The sequence below is a fragment of the Neolamprologus multifasciatus genome, chromosome 3 (genome assembly GCF_963576455.1).
Source record: "Neolamprologus multifasciatus chromosome 3, fNeoMul1.2, whole genome shotgun sequence".
NCBI lineage: Eukaryota > Metazoa > Chordata > Actinopteri > Cichliformes > Cichlidae > Neolamprologus > Neolamprologus multifasciatus.
Genome location: NC_140441.1, coordinates 44783192 through 44795369, shown reverse-complemented (window position 1 = coordinate 44795369; position 12178 = coordinate 44783192). Strand labels below are relative to the sequence as shown.

At 39.4% G+C, this 12178-nt stretch overlaps 1 protein-coding gene across 5 annotated transcripts in view; it reads right to left on the bottom strand.

The window, feature by feature from the left end:
- afap1 (actin filament associated protein 1) overlaps positions 1–12178 on the bottom strand; it is a 91188-nt gene that overhangs the window by 48703 nt on the left and 30307 nt on the right. Inside the window, exon 1 of one of the 5 annotated variants that reach the window (XM_085155420.1) lies at positions 1076–1534. The exons of the other annotated variants lie outside the window; for them this stretch is intronic. Coding sequence (XP_085011546.1) covers positions 1076–1112 — 37 coding nt within the window. The 5' untranslated portion in view covers positions 1113–1534. Of the gene's footprint in view, positions 1–1075; positions 1535–12178 lie in introns of those variants that run through there. 5 annotated transcript variants of the gene reach the window in all.

The following is a 12178-nucleotide window of genomic DNA, read 5'->3' as shown; positions in this document are numbered from 1 at the left end:
CAGTAGGAGTAACCCTCCAGCTCAGAATTATGCAGCAGTTTTTCTGAGTACTCTGATTTTTAAAGATTATTTTCAGAGACAGATACTGCACATGTTGTTGATGTATGTGGATCTGCTGTCTAGCAACAATGAGGTAATAAGAAACAGACTTGCTTTTAAGCTCCATGCCAGAAAGAAAGGAATTGGGTTGCATAATAGGGAATAATTACAAAATGAAAACCGATAAAATGGTGAAATATCTGAAAAAAGTACTGCTTGTGCTTGTAAAGTACAATGATCTTTAATTACATTATTTGTTAAGAGCACCTTCCATTGGTTCACCTTTAATAGGTGAACCAATGAAAGGTATTCTTTTGTCAATTGTATGATAACACCACCAAGTTTCACTGGTGGCAGCAATGAAATCAGCCCAAAAGCTGAGTCTAGTTATATCAGTTTAACTACTGTTACACATCATTATGAGGTCAAACTCTTGAAGACCAGAATCACCAAAACAGATTGCTTTCTCATTTATAAAGGGATTCATTTCTGTAGTCAGAGCTACATTAAATTGCCAGATGACTGAACGGAGTCCGGCATAAAGTCCATATACTACATAGACACTTAACTCGCGACCACAACCCTAATGACACTGCGAGGAGCCAACTGTCTCTCCGCAGTCTCTTCCCCGTGCCCTCTTTCAGCATACATTTTAGAAACATTATTCATTTGTGGCCTTTTTCTGCGCTTGCGTGTGTGCTGAACGGCGCACGTGCACCAATCTGATGCATGCACAGATTTCTACAACACACAATCTGAACTACAACAGAAGAATAATAAAAGCTGGCAAGGAAGCCGTAACAAACGTTATCGATCGGTAATCTTTGTTAGTGAGTACACTAGCAGCCCCGGAAAAATCATGCTTTTCTTGGCTTTCAGTTTGAACGTCGTGGTCGTGGAGATCCTACTGTACAAGAGATACATCGTAAGAAAGTCGCTTTAAGCAACCTTCCATTTTAATAGGTTTATTGCTGCTAGAAAACCAAGCCGCATTCATTTTTTCACGGTAAAAAAATGGACATCTTAAGCCACTCACCCCTGCTGGAAGTGAAAAGAATGGGCTCGCTCCTCATCTTAAAGTCAAGCTCATCTATAATCCCCCGTCCCGAGCAGGCGCGTGCCCAGCGGCTTCCTGGCAGCGGTAAAAATCCACACAGGCACGCAGTTGTCTTCTATGCCTCCTCTTTCTACCTCCGACTGTCCTTTTCCTAGCTAACCGGCGGCCACTGAAACGTCTTTTTTTCCCTTTCAAAGTTTTTCCCCGGATCTTTCTTCTACTCCCTCCCTGTGCCTTCTCTCCTCCCCTCTTCTTAACCAAAAGTCTCTACGTGCCCCCTTCTCTCCCTCTCTTTCGCTCGCTCGCTCCCAATCTTCCTGCACTGATAGCTCTGCTGGATTTATGAGATTTTCCCTTTGCTCGTCTTTATAATCTCCATTTTGGCCTATTCTGTTTTATTCGAAATTATGTGACTTCAGAATGAAGGCAGATTGATATAATTTAGATGCCAGTACTGTCTTTAATATGCTGCAATTTATTAATTTAATATGCTTCTTTTCTTTCCGTTTTTTAATCGAGTCAGAGACGAAGGAATAAACACCAAACCAACGCACATGAAGGCACGTGTCATTGAAAGCATATGTGTGTGTGTTTTACATATGCTTTGATCACACTTTTATTGAGCTTATTTCATCTGCTCTGAATATATACAAACTATTACTAGGATTGTGTGAAAATGTATCTCAACAGCTGCTGACTCTTGTGGCCCAGAAGTTGCAGATGGTAAGCAACACTCCTCATTGTTTTACTTGTGGAGTGAGGGTGACTTTTTAATGTGAGAATTCCAGAAATCCCAGTGTAACTGGGCCGGGGGTGTTGATTACACAGCATTTTGTTTCCTGGTGCAGTCACTCCACAGCACAGAAATGTTTTGTTTGGTGCGCATGTCAACACCTTTAGAGCCACACTGTGTACAAAAAAATGATTTGAAATCTCTTTCATGTTGGTTCTTTGCAGTAGTAAATCATGTATGTGCAAATTCTTTCATTTTTGAGGGGAAAAAAACCACAAACTTGCTTGAGAATTGGATGCTAATTACAGTACACTGCATTACCATAAACTGCTGATCCCTACGTCCTAGTCCCCAGGGGCAAACAAGAGCCAGTCTGAGTTCAATATCCCATCTGCCATCAGGGGAGGAGGAAGGGGGTAAGGAAAGACTTGCTCTACCCTGCCCTTTTTCAGTGTGGAACTTGAGACTGTGAGGAAGGGAACAGTGTGCAGTGTGGAGAGAAAGAATAATGTGCCGGATCACCTTTTGGAACTACAGACTGGCAGAGGCTGTTGACGTGCATTTCCCTAAAGAATAAGACACATAATGTGGTTTTAACTGACATCTCAGCTTCACATGGGCTCTAGACAAAATGCAGTTTTTGATACTTTGGCATTGGCTTGATTTGTTTAGGGTCACAACAGCATTTTGTATCACAAACAAGTATAACAAGCGCTATTATTATAAACACCATTATTTAAAAGTCGAGAGCAGGGTGATAATATCTTTTGGATTCCCAGCTGATGATCCCTTACACAGTACACATAGTGATTTGATCCACTGTTGATATAAAAGTTACCAGAAGATAACACCACTTTACTTTTCTCTTTGTTTGAGTTATGACTAAAACTTTCTTTTCAGAAATATGAGTTGCTTTTTAAAAAAAAAACTTCTCCACTCGCACACAGGATTGCTGCCAATTCTCCTCAGGCAATAGAGCCTCAAGTTCAACACAACAGACAGCAAAAGGCCACACACACACAAAATCAGTGTTATCAGAGACAATTGCTTTGGACACACCGGTCAAAATGAACAGCAGGCTAACGTGAACATAAAACCCTTTGGATTTTACCTCCATTGCAACTAACTTCGCTAGTGCCAAACTCTTTTGAGCTTAAAACACAGGAGGTATGTTGGTGCACTGTAAGGCAGTATGCAGACTAGATGACCCTAAAGTCAGTTAACTGCAGTGGACAAATCTAGTGGGAGGATTTCGGGTTGAGTTATGAGACTCTTATGAGGGTGAGATATGAGATGGAGAGGCAGCCTGTGGTGAGTAGCGATAAGTGATGAAAGGATAGACGGGTTACAGTGAAAAAGCACCAGACTGTATATTCTTCACTCAAGTCTAGAGTCTCAAACACACTTTTCTTTTGTGTAATGTGTATGTGCAAGTGTGATCCCACTGAAATTGCATACTGGATGAAAGTTAACTTGGCTCTGTTTCTTTAAAAGTCAATAATGACATCAGTCTTCTTCCCACTTACCTTTATTGAATCTAATAGAGATTGAGATACTGTAATAACTTGGACACGTCCCTATCCAAGTCAGTCATCAACCTGTCAAGTTATTCAGACACCCTAGTGAGAGAAAATACACATGCACAAACACGTAAATGTTAAAGCTGATGATGAAACGTTGATGTTTTGACCAATTAGACTATGAGACATCCACTTTCTCTGCTTAATGATCAGAGGATTTTGCAGGTTAAAACATCAATCAGATAAGTCTAGAAACCATCTGGTACCAAACATGAGGGAAAATTGTGCATTCCCTGACTGGTTGCTGGCAGTCGTTGTAAAAATTGATTTCTAAAGCCCCATTCATGCAGGCCTAGCAACCACTCTTTGAGTGGTAGGGGAATAAATGGTATAGGAACTGATTCTTATATAGGGCTTTTCTACTCTACCTGAGCACTCAAAGTGCTTTATACGGCATGCCTGATTCACTCATTCATACAAGCACATTTGTCTGTTCCTAAGTGCTTTCTTTCTAACATTCACAAAAGTTGCTCTCCAGTGCATCCATTACCAAAGATTGCAGGTCCGAGTAGCCAGAGATCAAACCACCAGCCAATAAGCAGATGGCCTGCTCTACTCCCTGAGCCACAGTCAGCGAGTGGTTGCAGATGGTTGCTTGGTCTCACTAGCATGAAAATAGGCACAATGAGGTATACAGTACTGCACTGAAAACCTCCTTTTGATTACTTTGTCACTAGCAGGTCCAGTCAAACCATTACAAATGACTCGCCAAATTATAGTGAAACTGCAAAATGTGCAATGCATATGAGAAACTGAGAATGTTTACCTTCAGAGTAAAAGTTGTACCTTTTGAAATGTGTATCACAACTTTTCTTTGTTTGCATCAACATCATTGAAGTATAACTATAGTTCGAGAGTGAATAGCAAGTGTCTACAGACAAGACGGCATCTTCCATGCAAACTACAAGTGACTGTAGCAACCTCTTAGCAGAAAAGCAATCACAAAGAGTTTTTATGTGCAGGACCCACAATTTCACCTGGCGAGTAGCCACAGCCAGTAACCAATCACAAACTGGTTAGGATCTACCACATATGATCTAAGTATGCAGTACCTTTTTTGGGTTAAAGTTTTATTACTGTCGGCGGCTAATGCCATAGAGGTTTATCAAAATCTATAACTAGTGACAGTTTTGTACTCCACAGCACAAGTCCATTTGCATTACTATTAGAAATGTATATCCCGAATGCTTTTGCACCTCACTCCACCCATTCATGGCATCAGACAGAAGTCATTAACTTTGAATATTTCATATACTATATTTTATCCATAAATGTTTTCATTACATCATAAACTCCTGGAAAAAAAGGGAGAAAATGTATATACTGTGAACAACAGCAACAAGCCACCTCTATTTGTACAATAATGAAAAGATTCCACCTACTGCATATGTTCAGAAACTAAATCAAATAGCCCAAGTGACAAATCCAGTCGCAAGATAGACATCTGACTTGGAATACATACCAGTTCCCCAACCCATCCCCCATTCTAGTTATTGAATTAAGACACATGGTTTGGCTTTGGGACAAGGCTCGCCTTGTCTTTGCAATGTGGAAAGCCACTGGTGGAGTGTGGTGCTGTCAGGGTCTTATGACAAACCAGAGGATGGATGGTCATGCCAGACTCAGTCAGACACTTATACTGGGACTAATTGAATGACTTGGTGTGATTGTATATGCCATTATTCCTGTGAAGCTTTTTGATAAGGAAAAGTGCAGACTAACTAGCAAGGTAATTGCAACAAAAATAAGATCTTGTGAGCTCTGTACATCAGCTAGAGACCCCTGTGAATCCTTACTAAAAACAGCCAGGGATTCCCCCACTTTAACTGCCTTCCTGAACTCATCAGACATCTGCTCATAATTATCAGGCGTTATATATGGATTAATATATTAACAAGCCAAAATGTTATTTTGGACAATGTCAAGAAATTCTTTGCTTTACTGAATTTGAAGAAGGCAAAGGAAATGAACTCTTGGTAACTCTTTGGTGGTAAAAAATCACCAACAATTTGATGCCAGCTGGTTTTGTAAAACGTAAACCAATGATGAAGGGAACTGCAAATTATCTGCAATTGATTGCTATAAGTGCCCCATTTCAATTTTTGTATATAATTTCATCCACTGTTCTTCCACAGTGTGTCTTCACTGCAAATAAAAATGAACAATGTCTTGGCTGCCATAGATATTCTGAATACTCCAGATCATTACAGTTCAAATCATGAATGTACACTAAGAGCAGAAATTACCAGCGAAACTTTCTCAAAGTTGACTCAATAGCAGAATGATCATTTATGTAACAGACATACTATCAGTGTTGCTTCAGCAGTATCAGAGGGCTAAGAGTTAAGGAAAGTGGTCTAACTCTCTCTGAGCAAGGTCATCCATGTGTGTGTGTGTGTGTGCGTACATGTGTGTGTGTGTGTCCGTGGTTTGGCTGTTTTGAGTCTGGGTGTTTCCCCCTTTACTTGATAAAAGGTAAGTATTCAAGATATGCTTGTCAAAACAGCAGCCAACCTGAGCACCTCTCAGTGTGCACTAAGACATGCACAGCCATAGCCCCTCCTCACACACACACACACACACACACACACACACACCTCTTTTGACCAAAATAGAGTGGAAAGACTTGTCAGGGTGGGCTGTTATGCATTTTATTGTTTATTGTTCATGAAAATGTGTGTGTTCCTTCCTAGCAAACATGCCGTGGGGGCACTGTGGGTGCACCCACACTCTAACTTTGTTTTGAACATGTTCAAACTTTATAGAAACTAGAGATGGACCGATCCGATATTACGTATCGGTATCGGTCCGATACTGACCTAAATTACTGGATCGGATATCGGAGAGAAATAAAAAATGTAATCCGATCCATTAAATATCAAAAAAGCACCTCACAAAACTTGGCGACATGGCGAGCCGGAGCAGTGTGGTCACGTGATAGAGCGGCTGCGTGTATTTGTAGCCTGCTAGCAAACATTTCATCTCCGAGGAAGTTATCTCAGAGAGAAGTAAAGCAAGTGTGTAAGTTCATCTCTGAATGTTTGTAAAGCATTCCCGCGTTAAGCTTAACAACCGATATATAGAGCAACTGCCTCTTCTCTCTCTCTCCTGCTGCTACTTCAATCGTGAAACTGCTTAATGATCAGCTGATCGGCTTTTCTGTCGCGAGTCCGTCTCTTTTGTTTGTTTTTGGCCCACTTCTCACCAGAAAGAGGAAACCAGCGGCTGAACAGCAGCAGCACTATTAAGCTTGATAAGCTGTTGTTAGAATTTATTTAATATTACTTTCTAGACCAGGATCTTTTTCTATGCAGCTGACGGCTGGTAACTGTGCAGGGGCGGATCTAGCAAAGTTTAGCCAGGGGGGCCGATAGGGCATGAACAAGCAAAAGGGGGCACAAAGACATACTTTTCTTTCTTATTCTCATTTAAAATATCTAGCTTTTAATTATTTAATAATTATCTGAATCTTACACCCAAAGTTTTAATCTGATGTAAAATGTATAGAAGTCCATTACTGTATATAGTAACTGTTAAGTCTAATATACCCTAGTACTTTTTAGTAGTAGTACTTTTTCCTTTGGGAAGGTACCATCTGTGCAGTCTGCAATTGTGTTGAAGAAAGATGTTGAATCTATTTAATTATTCTTGAAAAATAATTTATTTCTGTGAATTTTTTTCACCCTGCATCAAATTAAAGTTGATTACATTGATTAAGCATCATGAGGAAGAGGGTGGTTCCCTATTTTCTTTTGCTGGGAGTTTGCAACCCTATTAGTTAGGTTGCCTAATACTTCTGCTAAGTACTCTTTAAAATACCAGAATAGGGAGGATGGAGTAGGTTTAACTTTATTAGATCGATCAGTGTTGCTGATCTATGAAATATTTTGGGTGCAGTGTGGGTTTTTTTTACATACAGGTATAACAGAATAGCTTTAGTGTTGTTGTTGTTTTTTAACTTGAGTATGAACTTATACAAAAAGCAGCAAGATATTAAAAAAACAGTTTTACTGATTAAAAAACACACTATATCGGATTCATATCGGTATCGGCAGATATCCAAATTTATGATATCGGTATCGGTATCGGACATAAAAAAGTGGTATCGTGCCATCTCTAATAGAAACTTCAACAGCAACAGTGATTTCTACACACTAACCTCGTGTATAAACTCGTGACTCAGACTGCACTGCTTTCTGGACTTTTCTTACTACTTTGATATTTAAGCAAATTCAGCTATGTGAGTCATCTGAGTTTTTCCTTTTATTGCAGAATCTTCAACCAATTTCAGTCACAGGCATAGAAAGCAAAGAAAAAGACCACAGCAGAAACTAATGGAATCAACTCGGAATATATTCACTATTTCTTGCCAAACAGACATGTAGAATATCTCATTTTTATATGCTAGTTAATCAAGAATTATTAATCTTAAGGCTTTAGATAAAGTTTAAAACATGATGAAAACCACACATTTCTTTCCTGTCAAATCCATTGTGCTTGATTATGGGTTAGGAATGGAGAAATTCCTATGGATCCCAGACCTCCTGCTGCCTGTGTTACAACAGGCACAGTACATCAATATCCCCATCAAACAAGCCATGCCGCTTTCACAATACATCCAGTAGCAGGCACAATCACTTTCATTTACATGATTATGTACATGCAAGCATTCATAAAATGATCAGATGTTTCACATTATTGCCATAACAAACCATGGGCCAGGGGTAACTACTTTTTTAAGGCCTGAAAGTACTTGAAAATAAAACACGGCTTGAAGACGTAAATCAGTATCAACTAGGCTTCACATTGCTGGGACAGCACTGTAAATGGTATTGTTTCATACACACACTCCCAATGCAGGCTCACCTTTCTTAACGGGAAGTGTATGAGGAATGCTGACGTCAAGGCATTATAAATCTCTGGTGGCAGTGCGTCACATTTGAGAAGTTAGCCAGCTCTAATGTCCAGGTCTGGAAGTCCCATTATCATTGCAGTCAGTGAGCTCTATGTGTGTGTGTGTGTGGTAGATAGGCAACACTTGAGTGTAGCTCATCATTACAGTCAACCTGTACAGTTAATGCATACGGTTGTGTAGGTGTGTGGGTTTGTGAAAAGATCCATTACAGTGTGGCTAAATACAACAGTACTCTTTTTTTTCCCAGTTTAAATCGTTATTGTTAACACAAAAAAAAAAGATATTTCAGGCCTTGGCAACCATACTCTGACATAGCCAATCCAATCATAACAACTCTTGGGATATGGTCTAAAGCTCTCGGAATAGCTACGTAAGGATCATGTCTTTAGAGTAGAGCCAGTGAACATTTTGGACAACTAAACGGAAACATGATGCACATCACGGAACTGAAAAATGAAAAATTCCTTTAAACTGCTAGATGTGTCTGAATATTATACAGTATAATATTGAATTTACTCAATATTTTTTTACAACTTTATATATGGTGTTTATGTGTGGTGCACTCTTTGGTATGAACCTTTAATTGGCCTACATAATGCTGATTAAGCACCACTGCATAGGTCACGGATAAAACAAATATTTCCATTATAGCACTGCATCAGTGTATGCCAATAATCTAAACATTAACATTTTTCTAAAAGGAAAAATGAGCCAATGGATATTAAAACCAAAAATATCTTTAGATCTCTGAGTGATCTCCCTGGTGCAGTCAACCCTTATTGGCAGTTCCCAAGATCAATATCCATCAGCACAACCACGACTGTTTATTTAGCTGGCGCAGCATCCAGGATTACCTGTCAACCTTGTCTGGTCTTTTTCTGTTGCCTTTTCTTTTCTGCTTTAAAATGCTTAATCTGTAAACAAATAAATAAATACAAAAGAATAAAATACCCAAAATATGAAGATAAATGGCAAGGTTCCAAAACTGAGTGTTTAACTCTCGACATTTTTATTGCTATCACCTGAGACAAATGACAACTAGGAAATATTTGCAGTTCAGCCTTAAAGGTGTACACTTGTATATTTTAGGAAATGTCACTTTACTTTAGTTTACTATACATTTTAAGAACTTAATCAAATCGATTCAGGTCTCTGTGAACTGAAATTGACTAAGGGATGAGCTTCACTACTCAACGCTTATCTGTGACACCAACTATGACCCCTACACCACTGTTTCCCAATCACTGTGCCGCGGCACATAGGTGTGCCGTGAGAAATGATCAGGTGTGCCGTGGAAGATTATCTGGTTCCACCTGATTAGTACCCTAAGCGACCGGCATGAGTAACAGGCAGAGTATTCTCTTCCACTAGAGGGCAGTACAACTATTTGCTCTAATTAAATGGGTAGCCAACTGCCAGTAAAACAGAAGAAGACAAAGAAGAAACAACATAATAGTCATGCTGTGAGTGAGACAACGCAGCGCGTAAAAGCAATAGACAAATATTTGAAAAAGTAGTTAATCTGACCTGGATCGTGGAGAAAATCCAGACCCAGATGAAGGCCCTAGCATGAGTAGTGGTCAGAAGAAAGCAAAAAGGGTATACCGGGGACAAACTGAGCCAAGTCCTTAATTCCTGGTCTGCTTTTTGTTACATTTTTGTTTGGTGAGGTGCAGTGTGATTTTTCTCATTTGAAATATGTGACGTGGCTCCAAAAGGTTGGGAAACACTGCCCTACACACAGTGTGAATACTTGTAGAACTAGGATTTCCTCCGAGCATTAAAATTCATATGGGCAATAATGACACCTGGTTACGTCAAACGGAGGTCATTAAAATTAATATTGACTCTGTGTGCAACCAACGGTGTTGCCAAAACAATGTCAGACTCTGTAGTTTTCTCTGGTCCCCTCCCCAGTGGGCCCAGGAGTGACATGCTTAGCCACACATTCTCCTTTAAATGAAATTGCTGGCTGTCTGAGTGATGTGGGCTTTACACATAATTGGGCAACCTTCTGGCAGAAACCTGGTCTTGATGGGAGAGACGGCATCCATCCCACTTTGGATGGAGCAGCAGTTTGTATCATCCATCTAATAGACTGCAATTTGTTCATGTAAATGGAGAGTCCTCTTCGCACACTAAGGTTAATTATGGAGTTCCACACAGTTCTGTGTTAGAACCAATTCTGTTTACATTATACATGCTTCCAGTATCATTAGAAGACATAGCATACATTTTCACTGCTATGCAGATGACACCCAACTCTATCTATCCATGAAGCTGTAGGAATGAAACTGTAGGAATGTCTTAAAGACATAAAGACCTGGTTCACCTCTAATTTTCTGCTTCTAAATTCAGATAAAACTGAGGTTATTGTACTCAACCCTGAAAATCTTAGAAATACGGTTTCTAACCAGATTCTTACACTGGATGGCATTACGTTGGCCTCCAGTAACAGAAGGAACCTTGGTCTAATTTTTGACCAGGATATGTCATTCAATGCACATATTAAACAAATATGTAGACTGCTTTCTTCCACTTCCCTGAAAAGTTTTCAGTTGATCCGAAATGTTCAGCAAGAGTTCTGACAGGGACTAGAAAGAGACAGCATATTTCTCCTATATTGGCTTCCTTTCATTGACTCTCTGTTAAATACAGAACTGAATTTAAAGCCTTGCTCATCACATACAAGGTCTTGAATAATCAAGTCCAATCTCATCTTGATGACCTTATAGTACTGTATCACCCTATTACTACTTTTAATATTAGGCGTAAAACTTTACTTTATGATAAAGCATATAGTTAGGGCTGGATCAGGTGACCCTGAATCCTCCCTTAGTTATGCTGCAATAGGTTTAGGCTGCTGGGGGATTTCTATTATGGATTGAGTATTTCTTCTTTAGTCACCTTTTCCACTATGTGTTTATACACCTTTCTGCATTTAATTATTTCTTATTATCTCTGGCTGCCTTCCATAGGATGTGTCTGTCCTGTCCATATCTACTAGGCCGCCCTTCCCTGAGTCCGATTCTGCTGTAGGTTTCTTCATATTAAAATTGAGTTTTTCCTTCCCACTGTCACTAACACGCTTGCTCATTGGGGGCCATATGATTGTTGGGGTTTTCTTTGTGTTATTGAGGGTCTTTACCTTTACAAAATAAAGTGCCTTTAGGTAACTGCTTTTTGGGATTTGGCATTATATAAATAAGATTGAAATGAGCTGAAATTGGACTAACTTTGAAATAGTGCACATACACAGGGTAAGAAAGCTTTTAAAGAAGGTAATCCTTGAATCCGATATTTCTACAGCAGTGTATGGAGCCATGGCCTTCATCCAGACTGAACAAGGGTACTGCTGGCAGGAAAACTAGGTCAAGAATGGACCAGGTCCTTTAACAGTATGGACCTCCCTCAAAACATCTAGCAGTTTAGGTACTGTATGTGCATAAATAGAGCTTTCCCGTTGCTCTGTCTCTCTCTGATTCAGATATCTATGTGCACAAATGGTTTTCACATATATACGGATAAAATGTCTCATTAAGCTCCAAACAATCCGCTGATTAACTTATTAGTAAATTATCACACAAACGTAGGTTAAGATTTACTGTGATTGTCTATATTATCTATCACTGTAATAACAAGTTCTATTACCCTGTTTTGTAATAGGTAATAAAAATAAGAAAATATATCATTTTAAAAATCTAAGTGTTTTAGGTACCTGCTTTTAAATGTAGTTGGTGGTTTTCCAAAAGGTCCAGGCCCTGCATAAAAACAGATGGAAGTAATGTCCACAAGGTTCAGGTCCAGCTGGAAGTGTTAACTTACCAGTAAACAAAGAAAAATTGTTCCGTCTT